At 37.1% G+C, this 19,434-nt stretch overlaps 1 protein-coding gene across 4 annotated transcripts; it reads right to left on the bottom strand.

Annotated features, from left to right (window-relative positions):
- Window positions 1-212: 212 nt before the first annotated feature.
- Window positions 213-10,413, bottom strand: LOC110725877. 4 transcript variants are annotated; one of them, XM_021905343.1, is made up of 11 exons: window positions 10,211-10,403; window positions 9,871-10,107; window positions 5,943-6,232; window positions 4,087-4,739; window positions 3,980-4,043; window positions 2,794-3,035; window positions 2,478-2,690; window positions 1,846-1,938; window positions 1,627-1,731; window positions 1,103-1,540; window positions 213-471 (listed from the first exon to the last, which is right to left on the bottom strand). In XM_021905343.1, exons 4-11 carry the CDS (start codon window positions 4,432-4,434, stop codon window positions 415-417), a joined length of 1,560 nt encoding a protein of 519 aa, XP_021761035.1. In that variant the 5' UTR covers window positions 4,435-4,739; window positions 5,943-6,232; window positions 9,871-10,107; window positions 10,211-10,403; the 3' UTR covers window positions 213-414. The 4 variants fall into 4 exon arrangements, with proteins under 4 accessions (XP_021761035.1, XP_021761034.1, XP_021761037.1 ...); XM_021905342.1 differs by lacking the exon at window positions 5,943-6,232 and having other exon boundaries at window positions 9,871-9,959; window positions 10,061-10,107; XM_021905345.1 differs by lacking the exon at window positions 5,943-6,232 and having other exon boundaries at window positions 1,082-1,540; window positions 10,211-10,413.
- Between the last annotated feature and the right edge of the window lie 9,021 nt (window positions 10,414-19,434).

Genomic DNA, 19,434 nt, shown 5'->3' with positions numbered 1-19,434 from the left:
CGACGTTTTTTGATGTCTACAATCTAAAAAAGTGGAGACGCTTTTTCATGTCCATATTTTAGTTAAATTAACATTTTTCAACATGGATATGCATCGAGATTATTCGTACCTTTTTACAAAAAAAAAAAATATTTTCCAATCTAATTTAGACCTAAAATTACATATATATATATATATATATATATATATATATAAATAAAATTCAATACATATATTAAAAATTTAAACCAACATATTTTTAACATCATTCTAAAATGATCCAAAATATTAACATAATTACTATTAGAAACCTTGTTTGCTACTAATACTAGTGTCTCCAAATAAGAACAAATATATACTAAGAATAATTAACATCATAGAGTCGTCGCACCAAACCGAATTAGGCTAGCTGTCAAGTCTACTTGCCTCCACAATCTAACTCATTTTATCATTGTCCTTCTGCTTTAGCCCCTTCATCGTACCTCTTCCAACCTTCATATGTGAAAATTACAACAAAAATTAGAAAATATAAATCAATAAATTATTATATAGTATAAATACGAAGTTTAACTGCATTTAATTTAATAAGATAAAGTGACTAAGTAGCATATGAACTTGTCCTGCACCAAAGGCACCATATTCTCAGACCCCCCAAAACTAGTTGAACCACTTGACAGCCACCAAAGCCCACCTTCAGTTTTAGTAGCCACATACAAACCAGTGGCTGAGATTCGGCCCTAAAGAGAGCTACTGTAGCAGAAGGACAGGTAGTAGCAGCCATTAAACCCCTCATACTAGCACAAACAATTGAGAGTTTGAGTTCCCCAACAATAACAGAGGAAACAGGGGAAAATCATCCAAATGAACCAGCATTCAAGACTGCCGGCATCTCCTATTATCAACAAAATCCACACCCCAACAACGCAAAATTGATTTTACCCATAGGACATAAAAAAAATATAATGGCAAAGTACCAATTGTTGATCCCATCAAACATACAAACACCAGGAATTAAATTACCAAAACATCAATTCCCTCACACTTACTCTTATAATTAGGGAAAATTAAATTATATGTAACATAATGTAAAAAAGTTCAGTACCTAAGAAACAAAATGATGTACCTGATGGTGTGTCATACCCAATACTTCTTGTGCAAGTCTTAGCATATGTGGATCAGTGTTACCCTCACTAACTTTACCTACAATTTGAGAAAAGTGTCCAACAAGATATTTCAGCAAAAAATTATTCTCTTGGACTTGGTCTTTGAGCTTTTCATTTTCTTTTTCAAGCACCTCATTCTTTTTGTACAAAGTAGCCACATCTTCTTTAACATTATCCATTAAATTAACTCTTCTTTGGAATTTTCCGTACCCTTCTTTCCTTAACACACCATGCACTCCGTAGATATCACCCTTGTTTACCCCTTGTCCAGAACCCACAGGACGATCGGGAATCTCATCGCTATATATCGTTTTCTCAAAAGCTTCATTTTCTAGCTCTGTCTGTGACTTCGTAGGGTACATCAACCTAAGCTGCTCAACCTTAGCTTTTACATCATCCTACACAAAATAATAGGGATTATGCAATTAGTCATCATCATTTTATAAAATTTATAAACTAAAAAAAATATGACATCAGATTGTACCACAAAATCTTCAGTGTCTGTGCCAGGGAGAAAGCTTCCATCTTTACCCGAGTGAGATTTAATCCAAAGAGCTAATAAGCTCATTGGTTCTCCATGTTCGTCTTCCTATGAATTGAAAATGCAAATGCAAAGGGTATTAAAGAGATATAGCAATATCAACAAGAAGCACAATGAATGAAGACAAAACATAACAATAACATATATGTATATAAGCCGTACATAATCAGCTTGTTGATTTGCATAGCTATTGCTGCCACATCTGTGATACTGATTAAGGAAAGATCGTGCCCTTTTTCCACATTCTGCCAAACTCTGCATTAATTAAGCGTAAGCAAGAACAAATTAGGTATAACATGCGTAACAAATATCCTATAAAAATTGCCAACCATTCCCTTACCCTTAGCCTAAAACCAAACAGCCCCTGAACCTATAGAATAATTTCTAGATAGTTTGTTAGGAAGTTAAAAGCTTGAATAAGAATTCACTTACATATAAACAGAAACTCAGGCTTATGTTGTCGACAACAAACAAGCATCAGATAAGATGACACTAAAAAAATTAAATTAGATAGTCGACCACATAAGCCTGATGGTCTGAGCACTGTAAAAAATAATTCCTTATTAACGTAGCGGACTAAAAATCCTATCTAGAAATGATATCACTATCTGCTCAGGCTTGGAGAAAGTCATTAGACTCATTCATAACTCATAAACTATTAAGAAACTTATAATACACTTCGGATTTAGCAACATACCCTAACCTCATTTCCAACTTATTCAAATAATAATTAAAATAAAGGAATATTTCCAACAAATCCTTCCAAGAAACATGATGAAACTAATTGTTCTTACTTGTGCTTTATCAGAATACCAATAATCTACCAACACTGTCCAATTCAGGGGGCTAATTCCTGCTGGTGGTTGTGTTTTCATCTCACCCATTGTTTTTTCTTTTGGCTTGAAATATGGCTTTTTCAATTCAAACTTATATTGTCTCCATGCTTTATTGGCACGTTGCAAAGCTTGTTTGTCGTATTCTTTACCATCGGGAATCACAAAGTGGTCCTTTAAAAAAAAAATTAGTGTAACACACTGAAATATAGTGAAGTATATAGTACGCCATAGAAAGAAAAGAAAAGAAATTTGAGTGGGGGAAAATTGTACGTACTCGCATATTTGTAACTACATTCCCTTTTATAGTCCCGTCGATTTTTTTCCAATCTGTTGGTCCAAGTGGACAATGGGACTCCATCTTTGCCAAATAACCAATAAATTTAATCAAAACATGTCCACCTTTCCTAATCGGTTGGCAAAGATCATTGAATTCCACAACGTACTTGAAGCCTTTAGCACTCAAAACGTCAACTGGATGAATTACACCACTCACCAATGTAGTATTACCCTTGTCATCTATACCATGTAAGGTAATTAACAGAAAACAGAGGCAACATCATAAGATTATATCATCTCAATAAATCAGTAAAACTATCAAAGATAGAAATCAGCAACATAATCATGATTTGGTTGAAGTCAACTAAGAAAAGATATGATTTGGTCTTTTGTCAAGCAAGGAGGGAATAGAGTAGCACATGATATGGTAGAAGTCAACTAAGAAAATATATGAGAATCATTATTCCAATGACCAGGGCAACAATTGACAGCAGCAATAACTAATGGTCCAAAACATTCTATAATCACTAGGATCTTCACAAAATCTCATCGTCTGGATAGCAAAGGTCAATCAGTATACTAAATTACCTTACAAAATAAATTATGAACATCGGGAGATTCATCCATTCAAGACACAAGGCACTTAAAACTAAGTGCTGGTGTCCAAAAAACCCATATATTAGGGCTGGACATACCAAAAACATCACCTCACATACAGCTTTGTAACGGCCAAAAAACAGAACAACAATATAAGCCTTTTTATTCATGATAAGCATCAGAATACATAACATCAGAATATAATTCTATAAAACAGCACAAAATATATTATAAGACTGCCAAGTCAAATACAAGTCAAACAACCAACTAAATTTTATCTTCAATAAAACATCAAATAGCAAGAAAAAGAATACCACTGAAGCAGCAAATTCTACAAACAATACCAGCCAACTTCAAAAACCTAAAATTAAGTCCATATGGCATAATGCTGAACAAACTATCTAGCCTAACTCGGTCACTTTGAGTACAACCAAGATGACAAATAAAAATCTTAAAAAGCTGTAGATCAATTGAAGAGGCGACCAAAAAGAAACAGCAATTGAACATTAGCCTAAAATTCAGAATTATATATTCACAAGACATAATATTGAAAACTACAAACGGAAGATTTAATTAAGATAAATTACCTATGGTCAAAACCTCCTCCTTGTCATCGAACTCAATGTCTTCACGCCAATCTGGAAGTAACTTACGCCGTAGAGACTTGGAATTTTCGGGACCTCTTTTGAAGCTTCACCAATGTTTTGTTGTGTTTGATTCTTATTATGTGGAGCTGCATTTGAACTTTTGGCAGCACTTGAAGCTTGGTTCTGAATTCCTTGTTTCGAAGGTTGATGGAGGTCAAATTGTTGGTGAGTAGCAGGAGAGGAAGTAGAAGGGTGCCTAAATGGTTGGTGAGTAGCAGGAGAGGAAGTAGAAGGGGCCTGAATGGTTGGTGAGTAGCAGGAGAAGAAGTAGAAGGGTGCCTGAATGGTTCAGGTGCAATAGGTGGCATGTTAGGTGGCATATTAGGTGAGACTATAGCAGTAAGTTTGGGTGTAGTTTTTTGCGAGCAACCTTGTTTGTCTTTAGCAGCTTCCATAATTAAACTTGGTGTTGGTGTAGTAGGAGGTTTCTTCCAAATAGATTCGGGATTGATAGAAGGTGATTGTGCAGAAGTAGTGGTTTTCGGTGGACCAAATGGCCCCCATTTCTCATTCTGCACCTCATCAAATTTTAATGAACCAACAGCTTGCTTTTTGGTGGGTTGTGAGGCAGCTTCACTTCCAGAAGATTGGTCTGCAATAGTTGTATTTGGAGGCTGTGACGACAGAGTATCTCATCCCTTAGTTGCAGCCGCAAGTATGTCCCTTGCCCTCTTACTTCGATAAGTCATCTTTTCTAACACTACAAGATAAATGATACAAAAAGATCATGTTAAACTTGCAAGACAACAACTAAGTGAAGAGAATAACATTAATAATGAAAATATGAAACAGAAGCCAGATTAATATGATTGAGAAAAAAAAAAATTCAAAGCAAATAATAGCAGCAAGTAAGCAACCAGCAGCAGAAAGCAAACGCAACAGCAATTATAGAGCACCAACGACAGAAAACAGCACAAGAACAGCAACTACAGTACTAAACAGCAGCAACGGCAGAAAATAGCAGAAGAACAGCGCAATTATTCGCATGATGATCCATTTGTTTTCTCATCTCAAGCATACCAAATATTAAATATACGAATATAATATAATAACATAAGAATATAGAAAAAAAAACAATCTTCTGTTAAGCTGACTAAATTGGCAACAAGTCATATCAAATAACAAACATAGTATAAAAAAGATCTAAAAGTAGCTAATTATTCAAGTATATCAAACAAGTCCCTAGGCTTAGTCTTAACAACATGAAACCATCCTTTTTGTATCTCGTCCTCGACGTAAAAAACTTGTTTTGCTTGAGATGAGAAAACAAATGGATCATCATGCAAATTTCGACCGGTGTGCATCAACTTTGAGAAATTGACACGAACACTTCCGCTCGGGTATGTTTTGATACCCCTATGTATATCTACCCAATCACAACGAAACATTACAACTTTACAAAAACCGTAATAATCTAATTCAAATATATCTTTCAGTTTTCCATAATACTGTTGACCCTCCGCTTCCACCATGATTCCAGAATTTTGAGTTGTTCGAAATTTCTCACAATCGGTAATATCAAATTTATAGCCATTAATAAAAAGATTTTTCATCCTTCTCACACGGTTACTCAAGCCACGAGCTAAGGCTTTTCTTAACTTTCCTTCTACCGTGCTATCATTTAGATTATTGACCTATAATTCAATATGAACAAAGTTAATCTAAGATTGGTGTATTAAAAAAAAGATAAAGAAAAATGAAATTCCTAATTTTGAAGCATATAACCTGGCTTAATAACCAATCAGGAAATTCATTAATTATCCATTGATTTTCAATGGATTCATTTGCTTGGCTTCCACCAACTTCATTCCTTTGTCGTTTTAGTGTTATGAACTCACTATAGAAAATTCAAAATGTCAAATTAATAACGAAGAGAAAAAAAAAAACCTATAATGCTACTTACTCAAGCACCGGTGTCACTTCATCAGAATGAAGTAAAACATAGCGATGTGCTTGTTTTAAACTTCTATCATCCAAATGAACATTTTCTTTCTTTCCAACAACACGACCACCAGATAGTTCTCATCGTCGGGCACGCCATCTTCATTCCTTCTTGGTCTATTAAATATGGTCTCAACACTTTCTAAATATCTCGAACAAAATGCAATTGTCTCCCATAAAAGATACCCCTCTGCTATAGATCCCTCCGATTGCGCTTTATTGCTTACATGAGATTTCAAAAACGCCAAGTACCTTGAAATAAAAAAAAGTGATTATGTGTGTGAATGTGAAAGAATTTGGAAAATATTGGAATGAATTTTTATCTATAATAACAAAAGAAAAAAAAAAGTATTTAAACACAAACCTTTCAATGGGATACATCCATCTGTAATGAACTGGTCCGCCAAGTCTAACCTCATCCACTAAATGAATAATTAGATGAACCATGATTGTAAAAAATGTAGGTAAAAACTCTATCTCCATCTTACAAAGAGTCAGCACAAGCTTTGACTGAATGGCATCTAATTCTCTTGTATCTATAGTGGTTGAACATATCTTTTTAAAAAAATCTGACAACTCCTCAAGCAAGTCAATAACTTTTGTGGCATTCGACGCCCTTAAAGCGACAGGAAGGATATCTTGCATGAGGATATGATTATCGTGGCTTTTCATATTAATAAGTTTTCGCTGCTTCAAGTTCACACATCTTTGCAAATTAGATCCATATCCATCAGGAACTTTAAGCTTCTTTAAAACTTTTAAAAATCGTTCCTTCTCCTCATTAGACATGGTGTAAGGGGCTGGAGGGATGTCACCTTTAGGGTCAATCCAAAGATGAGACTTTATATTTTTACCCTCAAGGGCTTCTCGAGCACTTCTATCATCTCTACTGTTTTCCATACCTAAAAGAGTTCCTAATAAAATATCACACACATTTTTTCAATGTGCATAACATCTAAATTATGCCTAAGAGGATTATGCTCCCAGTACTCTAACTCAAAAAATGTACTTTTCTTTTTCCAAAGAACTAAGTCGGCGTCATCATCATCAGCGCAGCAGCATTCTTTCTCCCTCTTTTTTTTGGAACATTTTTGGATTTCCCATAAACATACTTTACCTTATCTTGTTGCTTCAAAACTTCAGTACCGCTTGCAGGAACCGGAGCAAGACCATATTCCTCATTCCCGTCGAATGAATTAGCTTGCGAACGATACGGGTGATCAATTGGCAACCATTTTTGATGCCCGGGGTACACAAGTTTACCGCCAAATCTATATGAATACGTGGAATCAGTGCAAGATGGACAAGCTTTGTAGCCTCTTGTACTCCAACCCGACAACATAGCATATGCCGAGAAGTCATTAATAGTGGAGTGTAAGGCTGCTCGCAATTTAAAGTTCTTTCCACTATAAGAATCAAAGGCATCAACACCTAGCCACAACAATTTAAACTCATGAATCAATGGTTGCAAGTACACGTCAATATCCATACCAGGACCGGATTTACCAGGAATAATAGTAGATAGAATGAATGATGACGACTTCATGCAAAGCCATGGCGGTAAATTATATGGAATAAGGACCACTGGCCACGTACTATAGTTGGTATTCATTAGACGATATGGATTAAAACCGTCACTAGCAAGGCCCAATCTAACACTACGAGGATCAGCGGCAAACTCTAAATATTTTTCATCAAATTTCTTCCAAGCCTCTCCATCCGCAGGATGCCGTAGAATGCCATCATCTTCATGTTTATAATGACATCTCATGTCCTCTGCTATTTTTGAAGACATGTACAGTCTCTTTAATCTAGGGATGAGGGGAAAATACCGCATTACTTTAGCCGGCTCACCTTTCTTACATGTTTCTTTACCTTTCTCACTTACATCACCCTCCTTTCCTTTCACAATTTTCCACCTTGATGCATGGCATATATGACACTCACTTTTTTCTGAAAATTCACCCCAATATAGCATGCAGTCATTTGGACATGCATGGATTTTCTCATATCCCAATCCCAAATCATTGATTACTTTCATGCCTTCATATAAGACGATGGAAACTCCTTAATGATAGGAAATGCGTCTAATAGAAGTTCAAGTAATTTATTAAATGACTCGGCAGACCAATGAAACAAGTGCAATAGAAATGAAAGCTTTGAAAAGGTAGTACAACCCTCATATAAGCCTTCTCCAGAAGCTTCCATGAGTTTATTATACTTTACATGTTCTTCACCTGTGAAAGGTGATTGAGTGTTATGATCTAACCCCTCATCCATGCCACACAAATCGACATCCTCGATACTAGGTTCAGATAATGATTGATTATGGGGTTCTTGAGTGGGTTGTGGATCATTAACTCTAAAAGCTGCTCTAAGTAACCCGTCCATATCATCTCGACCCACGATCTTTTCTTGACTATTACTTATACTAGAGGTTGTACTCCCTTTATCTCTAACATGAAATACCTAATTTTTATAATTTTTATAAAATCCATTAAATAGAATATGGCCTCCAACTTCATCTACCGAAAACCATTTACTTAACTTGCACTTGTTACATGGGCAACGAGTTAACAATGTATTTTGTGAAATAGTCTCTTTAGCAAGGTCTAAGAATTTCATGCAACCTTTATAATAGTTAGGATCATCTTTAGGTAAATCTATCCAACTATTATCCATGTCTACAAAAAAAATGAATAATTATTAATCAATATTTATTATACAAAATATTATTAATAAATAATTATAGATAGTGTTAGCATTATTAACTAATAGTGTTAGCATTATTAAATTGGTTGCCGTCTTATATAGTAATATGTAAGAAGAAGAAGAAGATTATGAATATGAAAAGCTAGCTAGCAATATAGATAGTCCAAATAAATAATCTGACACAAGTAGTGATAATACCATGCAATTGATGTAAACAATGAGATTTGCATTTACAGATACTCAACGTGTCCTAATACCCAATTTCCCACATAAGTCTTGATTTTATTCCTTTAGAAAATGACATTGACATCTAGCTTTATACAATATTTCACCATTAAATTGCAGGTATATAAATAATTCCAGATTATGGATCATTTTATTATTATTGTTCGAATAAAGTATTCTTTTGGTAAAGTGTATAATCTGACAAAAATAGTTAGTTCACAGGAAGGAACTGTTTCTATAATTGACTAAACAACAATACCTATCCTCCGTTTATCAATATAATCAAGCTAAGAACTATGGAGAAATTTAGTTTACCAATATAATTGACTTAAAAAAATTCAGCAAACGCAAAAGAAAGAACAACACCAACAGAAGAACATCATCTCCCAATACATAAAACAAACAGAAGCACATTGCCACAAATCAAACCACACTTCACAAGTACGAAACAAAAAACAACAAGGATCATACAAACTGGTGTGAGGCAGTCTTCAATTGTATCTTCGGACCAAAGCATAACTAACACCAACAGACTAAATTCCAGCAGAACAACCAACAATGCATCAGACTTCCAAAAGTATCCCTAAAACATACCAATCATCTAACAACATATCATAAGCAGAACATCCAACCCGAATTCCCTGCCTCGCCTAGAAAATCATTACATAATTTCAATAACAACTACAAAATTACAATCCATTAAGATAGTAAGCACATTAAGCTAAGAACTAATATAATTGACTTTAAAAAATCAGCAAACATAAAAGAAAGAACACATAGTAACAGAGACATACTCATAGAAAAATTCAAGTGAATCAACACATATTATTTCCCAAAATACAAAACAACAACAAACGACTCTAGCTAGCCAATAGAACAACAATAGCACGCAAGCAACATAACATCAACATAATTCACGACATCAAATAAGAAAACAAAAATATACTACTCACCTGTTTGAAGCTTGGATTCCCTTTGTCCTGCGTCTTTATTGTAGCTGCTCCAATACGAACGTAATTCGATCCCTTCACTTTCGTTTTCACTTAGGACAACAATTCCCAATTTCATTGAAAATTGAAGAAAAAAATTAAAATTTAAGGTATAACAACGAAAATCGAGTATAAAGAAAGGGAAGAAGATTACTCTAAATTGATGAAATTGACAGCAAGAACTTCTCACAACTTCAAACCCTAATTTGTTAAGAAATTTGCAAATTACAAAATAATGAAGAATTGATAGAATTCATGAGTGCGAGAGTGATCTATAGAAAGACTTAATTAGGTTTTACATTACCTTATCACTGCTGCAGTTGAAGAACGACACCAGACGAGAGAAAGTAGCAGCGTGGTCGTTCTTGATGGAGCTGAGTAATGAAACTGATCGATGTTCTTTTTATTTGGAATTAAGGAAACTAGTTCACAATATATTTTTAATATTTTAATTTAATTTGCATTGGTAATTTTGATTTTTTTTTTTAAAAGCACCGCCTAATTTTTCACAAAATTTAAAAGCCCCGGGCTAAAATAATAAGGCACGGCTCGTATAAAATTATTTTTAAGGGCGCTAGTTGACCCGAAAAACCGTCGACGAAAAGCGATATATGTTACCACGTGCAAAACATGTGCCAATTTCTCGACGCTTTTTTACGTCTATTTGTAGTCTAGACAACAAAAAGCGTCGAGGAATGCAGAATGATATACACGTGACTTTTTCTCGACGCTTTTTGCTGTCTAGAAAACCGTTCGATGCTAAAAAGCGTCGAGAAAAAGCGGGATCAAATTTTTCAGCTGACGCCCACCCCACTGCGTCGAGCCAACTGCGTCTAGAAACTAAGGGATTTGTAGTAGTGATCATTGGGCCGCACATAAAGCTCAAACCAGGCCCAGTTTAGTAAATTGGCCATAACTTCCTCAATATTTATCGGAATTGGGCTTATAATATATCGTTGGAAAGGTCTTTGCAAGCCCCATCCAACTACACTACTATTTGACCCATATCATGGACCAACCAAACTGGATTGGCTGTTTTCTTAAAATAAAGTTTTAAAAACAGAGAGAAGAGAAAAGAAATTAAAACTTTCCGCAACACTAGACCTTTCCACACTTTTGTTTCATTCGATTATGATTCGACGCGAAAGTTACTCATCACTGGGTTTGGTTTTAGGGAGACACAAATGGGTGTCTACAGAAGCCCCCACTTTGACTGAGTTTGGAGAAACGCAAGTTTCGAAAACAAAAGTCAAAGTATCGATAGGGACGGAGAATGATTCAGAACGTTCTGCGATCCTAAATCAATCTTGTAACGCCGATACCTGCAAAACTAGCGTTAGTTAAACAGATAGAAGAGTTAAGAAACGCGTATCTTACACCGTCGAGCACATGTCTCTGAAAGTAACCGATTGTTTTGATGACCTCCTGCAAGCTAGAGAATGCCATCCCGCTTGAAAACCGCTACGCCCGTAACTGCTTCCAATTTGGAAGATTGCTTCGCCTGAAACGATCCTCCTCCGCTTTGATAATATTCCACATCCAAGGGAACACCGTCGAAGATTGCTTCTCTTGAAACAATCCTTAGTTGTTTGTGACAACTCTCCACAATCTAGGGAATTCCACCTTGCTGTTTCGATGTTCACTCGTCCCTGAACAAAGAGCTTCTTTTTTATATGTTCACGCATCTCTGAACAAAGAGCTTCTTCTTGACATGTTCACGCGTCTCTGAACAAAGAGCTTCTTCTTTTTTTGGATATGTTCACGCGTCTCTGAACGAAGAGTTTAATAATAGGATGCCCACGCGTCTCTGAGCAAAAGATCTTGAAAATAGGAAATGTCCACGCGTCTCTGAACAAAAGAGCTTGAAAATAGGGAATGTCCACGCGTCTCTGAACAAAAGAGCTTGAAAATAGGGAATGTCCACGCGTCTCTGAACAAAAGAGCTTGAAAATAGGGAATGTCCACGCGTCTCTGAACAAAAGAGCTTGATTGAAATGTCCACGCGTCTCTAGAGCAATAGAGCTTGAAAGAAATGTCCATGCGTCTCTGAACAAAAGAGCTTCGGTGCTTGAATGTTTGTCGCGATAATGTTCTGAAGAAAAATTTCCGAAGACCAACGTTTGTCGATCTCTAAAGCTCGCCTGAACTTTGCTTTCGCTAAAACCAGTATGCCGGTGTTTCCGTGATGAGCCATATCTTAGGCGCTTTAAGCTAAGCGAGACGATCTTTCATCAGGTCGACCCCTTATTGTGATTGTAATCAAACTGACTACTTAATCATGTCAAATTGCTTATAAGGGCTAACTGGCGCACCAAGGAACCCAAAATTGTTGTATGAAGTCGAAATCACCTTTCTGAGAGGCTTCGAGCTCTGTTGTTGTTGAGATATTTCTGGCGCCAAGAATTGATTCTGTCACCGAACGCTGTGATAGGGTCTTCCCTGTTCTGCTACACCTGTATTTATTTTTTACTATAGAACTTTTCCAATTTCTTTAATTATCTTAGGGTTGACCTAAGGCTTAATGTAGCTTGACTCATCGACTTGACACGACTCAAGGTATAAACTTGACTCGATATGTTTGACTGACTTGAGGTTGACTCGACTCGAAGTGTAATGACACATGTGTTAGACTCAAATCAAAGTGATATGGCACGACATGACTCAATGTGTACATGACTCGTGTGTGCATTGTAATGTGATCGTGCGACTCGAAGAATGCAAAAAAAGCAAAAAATTTCCGTCAACTTTGTGGAGGGTACCGACTTTCTCCCGAAAAAGAAAGACGTGAAAAAGAAAATCAAAAGTTTGAAGATGCATGTTGAATGAACTTAGTCAAATGTTGTTTGATACTATCTCTCAAGGTACAAGGATTAGTCCATCCTAGGCTATCTCTACTGTTGACTCCATGATGAAAGTATTTGGGTAACTTAGGCACGGAGGATAAGCACTTCATACTTTGTGATGCAATGACCATTATGAGTGATGAGTGATGTGACAAGGCATGCTTCAACGTTGTGTTAATATTTCATGACAAAGGGTTCCTAAAGGGAAGTATATTTGGTCATGTATCTGTGCAGTGTGTGATAGTGACACTAAAGCTAGGCCACAAGAGCTAAGTGTGTGGAAAAACATATTGTTATAAGAGCCAAATAATGGTGACTCTTAGGCTAGGTAAGCTAATGATGTAAGGACCAAGCCCCCAAGTCTAGCTCTAAGTGAAAAGGGATGAGCATTGGAGATTCCTTGATATGCTCATGGTGCAAGTGTGTGAATGTGAATATGAATGCATGTTTATTACGGCCGCACCTCGATAGGAGGTTGCCTACGTATCCGTTAGGAATCAGGCCGAACGTAGCTCTAGTCGAACATCGCACAAGTGTGTGTACCTCAAAAAGGTCTTTTAAGGGTTGTAACGCGGTTAGTGTAGACACCTAAAAATGTCTCCCCGAAACCAAACCCGATGATAAATAACCTTTCATCGCCGCTATTGGTCGGGTTTAGTATTTAATCCCGAGAGTGCTTAAAAAATCGTATTTTATTAAATTCATATTTTTGAAAGGTCTATGATCAGTCTTGGTGTTTGGTAAAAGCATAGTTTTAATTTTAGCCCAATCTTGTTAATTAATTTTAAGCCCAAACCTTTTTATTTTATTATTTTATTATTTATTATTTTTGGCCCAAATATTTTATTATTTTAGCCCAAATAATAAAAGTCAGAAAAAAAAAGCCCGAAATTATCAATCGGCACTTAAAAAGCCGAAAGAAATTAGGGTTAAAAATGAATTTAGACGGAAAAGTGGACTGGAACTGACCGTGTCACGGTCAAGCTTGACCGTGTCACGGAAACTCTTCCCGTCTGACGGTGGGACTTCCCGTGACACGGGAGGTCTGCCGTGACACGGAGAGTTCCGTGTCCTTTACGCGTAAACCCTTAACGCGTTTTCCGTTCCGTTTTCTGAAAATTTCCCGTGTCACTCCAAAGCTGACCGTGTCACGGGAACTTGTACCGTCTGACGGTACAGTCTAACCGTGTCACGGTACAGTCTGACCGTGTCACGGCATACTTTTTTAGGGTTTTTATCATTTTAGGGTTTCGTGTGCTCCCTCACCACATTTCCCTATAAATACCCCCTCATTTCTGATGTACGGGGCAACGAGAATTCGATTATTCTTATTTTTCTCTCTTCTATGCTCTTAACCTAAACACTAGCCTACCCTTTTCACTTCAAAATTCCTTCTTCAAGCATTCAAAGGAGTCCATATTTTACTCGAGGTTCTGTCCTTAAGCCAAGGCGTGAAAGGTAGAATCGTTTGAGGGTTTGGCCCCAAAATCAACTTTATTTTATTTAATTTAATTTAGTTGTTGTTTTATTATTTCTTTGAAGTTACTAACTCGTTTATTATTTTGTAGTTGCAAACAAACAGATTCAAAGTAAGGATCATGCTCTTTTTTTTATTATTATTATTTTTCTAACGATTTTTATGTTGTTGGAATTATGATTAAATTGGTTTTTATATTGATTCTATTATTTATTTTGATCACCATATTGCATGTTAAAGGGAATATGTAATTGAAAAACACGCCTAATAAGATAATTTGGACAACCGGTTTAGGATCCTTTTTAATCTTGTTATTAATTGAAGTGATCACAAATATTTTAGAATTATATGTTGCATTAATATTCAACCAATTTAGCCTAATAATAGTTTGGAGCGAATTGAATTATTGTTTGTATGCCTTTGAGATCACAGGAATGCTTTTCCATATAAGAATCGAGTAGAGGCCAATACGGGCGAATGTGACTCCATGACTCACTTCGTACCATCATCCCCGATCCTCCTTTCGTGGTTCCGAACCATATGGAGTTAGTAATCTCATGGATTATGAATGGGGTGTAACCTTCACGGGTCAATCGTTGTTGCCTATCGTTGTCCCTTTATTCATGGTTGCCTTTTTATGATCCGTGAACGGTTTACAAGTTCCTAAAAAACTTGTTGGCGGCTCCCTACTTTATTTGTCCCTAATCGTAATGTCAATTCCCACTTCCTATGAGTGCCAAGCATATTCACCACATGCTTTTAACGTAGGCGCACTTCGAACGACGCCTACAGTTAGGCTAAAGGTTATAGAAGAAGGGGATAAAGGCTCAAGACCCTAGACAAGCCCCCAAAGTGTGCAACCTTGCTTCTGAATCTTTGTATTTTCATGCTTGAGTTTCTACTATTTTTTTTTTAGCTCTCTTTGCTTTAGCATTTATTTTTATTTTTATAAGTGTGAGCAATCTCGATCATGCGGTCTATCACTCACTTGGAATTCATGTTTCTCAGGCACGGTACTGAGCACTTGATAAGGGACGCAATCTGAGACGTGTTCTTATCGAAGATACTTTCATATCAAAGACATTGGAACACTTGCCCCTTTTGTACACTTTTATTTATTTTTTTTCTTATTTTAATTTTCTGAATTCACTCATGCTTTTTAGAATTGCATAAGTTGCACACCATCCCATCCCAAGGTTAGGTAAATGTAGGTCGAAAAAAGAAAGGTCTATCGTTAGACGAGGCTCAAAGCGGTTTATGAAGAAAGGATTTGTAAATTAGAAAGGCGAAAGGAGATATGATGTGGCTACAAGGGTTGCCTTAAATCATTGGTATACCTTGTGTTTAATTCGACATTTTTTTTTAATGCAATATAATGAAATGATCATAGGTAAGGAAATAAATGCTCATTTTATTAAAAAGAGAAAAGAAAAGAAAAACTTAAAAAATAATCTAAAGGAAAAGAAAAGGTGTCTATGCTAGACTTATTGGGGAAAGGAAAAAATGAAAAAGAAATAGAAAAAGAGGTCATAAAATCTTGTCGTTGAAGCTCGCCTCTTGTCTTGTGTTGTTTCCTTTATCATCACTCGTTCTTCTTGTTAACTGAAGGTATGGGAAGCTTGTTATTATCAATCAAATGTTGGATAGCCTCCTTTAGCTTCCAACAACTCTCAGTAGTATGACCCCTACCTTGGTGGTACTTGCAGTGTTCGTCTGGATTCCAACTAGGCAATCTTTTCTTAAGTGGGGGATCTTTAATAGGTCATATGGGAGTAATGATTCCCTTGGCATGGAGTCGATCGAAAGCATCATCGTAGCTGATTCCGATAGGGGTAAATTCCCTTTTCGGTTGCTTTCGATTACTCATGGCTAGGATCTCACTAAGGTCAAAAGTACCAACACTATTACTGGAGTAGGTATTTTCGGAAGAAGAAGGATAGTCTTTCTTCTTCCCTTTACAGCCACTGATACTATTGTTACTAATCTTCGCCTTCTTGTCGCGTGGAGGAACATGAAGGAGATTTGAATCAATGAGATCTTGAACACGATCTTTGAGGGCGAGACATACTTCGGTGGTGTGACCACGACCTCTATGGTATCGACAATAAGAATTTGGATCCCAATTGGGAAACCGTTTTTCAGGTGGAGGGTCTTGACTGGGACCAATGGGGTGGATAAGACCTTGATCGTGAAGGTAGTCGAAAGCTTCATTGTAAGTCATTCTTATTGGCGTGTATTCTTCAACGGTCCGTTTTGCTTGTGGCTTAGGAGCGTTGAGTTCTTCATTAAACTCTTGGCGAGAATTTTGTTCAATGGCCATCACCCGATTTGCTAATCCTTCTACCACATTCAAAATCATGGCAATGACGTCTTGCAGTTTTCGAATTTCCTCTTTTAGACTTGACGAGTCTTCCTTGGTATTATCTAAGAAAAGACTTTCATCCTCCTCAATTATGGCCACTTCATCGAGAGATGTCATATAAGCCGTCTCGACCACGGGCTCTCCTACGGATGTGATAAGAAGTGATGGATCAAAGGATGCTTGGTCATCTTCGATGGCTAGAATCTCAGAAGTTTCATTGTCATCGATCAGATCTTGAATAGCTTCTTTGAGTTTCCAACACTCCTCGGTGTCGTGACCTTTTCCTTGGTGATATTTGCAATGCTTATTAGGATCCCACTTAGGTGGCCTGGCTTCTGGAACCGGATCTTTGATGGGCCCTATGGGCATGACTAGTCCTTTGTGATGTAGCTTCTCGAAAGCCGTTTCATAACTTATACCAAGTGGAGTGAACACCCTTTTTTATCTTTGGATTCGTGGTTTAGAGGTGTTTGTAGCATGTACCTCATTAATGGGAGAGGAAGAAGAAGGATGGTCGCTCTTCTTTCCTCTCGCACTATTATCTTTAAGAAGGTCATCTTCAATGTCAATGCCTATATTATAGACAGCTTTGAAAGTATTCAAGTTGTGTTGGTACTTTAAGTGCTTTGAATACTTCCCTTGGAGATTCTTGATAAACATCCTCACAGATTCTTTTTCGCTAGGAGCCTTGACCATATTAGCAGAAGTTTCCCTCCATTTAGTGAAGAAAGAAGTGAACCCTTCGTTTTCCTTTTGTTTTAACATCTCGAGTTGTCTACAGTCTGTTTCATCTTGGATGTTGCACTTATATCTATCTATGAAAGCGTTTGTTATCGTCTCCTAGGAAGAGTTTTTTTTATTTCTCGAGGGAAAAGAACCATTGTTGACAAACGGTTTCGAGAGATAGTGGGAACAGAGAGGGGAAGACTTTCTTATCGATACCCTTAATGCTCATGGTAGTTTCGAATGCTCTTAAATGAAAGTATGGGTTATCAGTTGCTCTGAATTTAGGGATGTCGTTGGCATTGAACTTATGCGGAAGGAGTTCCTTGTCCAGCGAGACCCCTTGTGAACTCATGCCCTGAAATTTATAGTCACTAGATAGCTTGTTTAGACTCTCTTGCATGAGGTTCATCTGTTGTTGCTTCACGGGGTCATCGACCCTAAGTGCGAGAAGTTTCAGTGCCTCAGTCACAGTAGCCAGTTGGTTCTTAAGATCATTGACTTCTTCTTGAGTTGTCATTATCTTCTTAGCCTTCCTCTTTTGACGAATCGGTTTATCAAAAAGCGAGACTTGAATAAAGAGGTTGTCCTTGATTAATCGTCCTTCTCTCCTCGACCAAGTACTGTGGAAAAGGAATTTGGGGGTACTGATTGTTAATTATTTGACTCAAACTTTATTCAACATGCAATGGATGGAGGAAGTGAAGAAAAATTGGAATAGAATGTACCCTCCAACTCAAATGACGGAAAAGACCGACTCATGCATGAACCTAAGACATGACCATGGTGATGTATACTCAAAGTGTGTGCTAAGACCAGTGAGTGTAGATGGTACGTTAAGACTCGTGTCATGACCATGTGGCTAGACTATGTGACTAAGACTCGATTAATGACTTGACAAGGTGTTATTGACAGCGAAAATTAACCGAATTTATTAGCAAATTGGTTAATTAGACCCTAGGTTATGACTAGGCAAATAATCCGAACTGTCGGCCAAGCGACAGGACTGGCGTCACACTGTGGAGCTTGGCGCCAGACAACATTGCTGTCGTCAGGCGCTACACTCCATAGTGTGGCGCTACAGCTCAGACCTTGGCGCCAATAGTGGGGCTTCGGTCTGGGACTATTTTCGGTATTATTAGTCAACTGGGGTTAGCCTAAAGTCGTACTAGGTCAATTCCGATTAAAATATTAGACTTTATTGACTCAAATTAAATAATTAATCAATTAATTAATTAATTAATTAATTAGGCAAAGTTCATTAAGTCATTAATTTATTTATTCTCAACACAAATCAACAAACGGTTAAGAGAAACATAGAATATATATGCACAACAAATAATGCACAATTAGTCAAGTAGGCACAATATGATGCAATGCGTTCGCAACCTAACCATGGCTCTAGTTCTCTAAAGTTCGGGATATAGTTTAGTCAATAGAGGGTCCATGGTTAATTATCCGGATGCACCGCGCGGAAGCCTAACCGTGAAGGGTTGGCGCAAATGGATGGGACACCGCGAGTTTTAGAAAAACTCGCTTCCATGGTTTGGTGAATTCAACATCTCGGATGTACCCTTTATTGCATGGAGCGTTCAATCGGGTAGATGAAGCATGAATTCCCAGAGGGTTATTTCCATATGTAGAACACATATGGGTTTCAGAAAAGTGAGAAAAAATTCAATCAGGAAGTAGGATCGAGCAAACAATACGAAAAACCAGTCGAAACTAGAACGCATATTTCTGGCTCGGTATTGGGGGAAATTGGCGCCAGCAATCAGAGACTGGCGCCAACTTTTAACTGTAGCGCCTGGCGCCAATACTGGCGTCTGGCGCTACGGCTAAAAGTGTGGCGCCAAGCTCTGGCACCTGACGCTACTTCCCACATACCTCAGCAGCTTTCTGTGCTCGATAAAATCTTCCAGTTTCGCGCGATGTTATTTCAGTCCTAGTTGTGAAAGACATTCCTCAAATTTCCTACGTGTAAAATCCTATGTTTTTGACTCATTACGGATGGTCTTTCCAATGAGATCTTTTTATGCATATGACAATAATATTAATCAAAATTACGCACATGAAATACTTAGAACTTTTCGAGTCTCATCCACTCATTCTAAATCATTGTC

Source organism: Chenopodium quinoa, unplaced genomic scaffold, assembly GCF_001683475.1.
Source record: "Chenopodium quinoa cultivar QQ74 unplaced genomic scaffold, ASM168347v1, whole genome shotgun sequence".
Classification (NCBI taxonomy): domain Eukaryota; kingdom Viridiplantae; phylum Streptophyta; class Magnoliopsida; order Caryophyllales; family Amaranthaceae; genus Chenopodium; species Chenopodium quinoa.
This window is presented reverse-complemented; position numbering and strand designations above follow the sequence as displayed.

Excerpts from the sequence above, each read along its gene's own strand:
- LOC110725877 (XM_021905343.1), bottom strand. The coding sequence starts at position 4,434 with ATGGAAGCTGCTAAAGACAAACAAGGTTGCTCGCAAAAAACTACACCC. Across the intron at positions 4,044-4,086 it reads AACACAACAAAACATTGGTG|AAGTTACTTCCAGATTGGCG; the intron begins AAGCTTCAAAAG and ends TCTCTACGGCGT. Across the intron at positions 472-1,102 it reads TGGGTATGACACACCATCAG|GTTGGAAGAGGTACGATGAA; the intron begins GTACATCATTTT and ends TCACATATGAAG.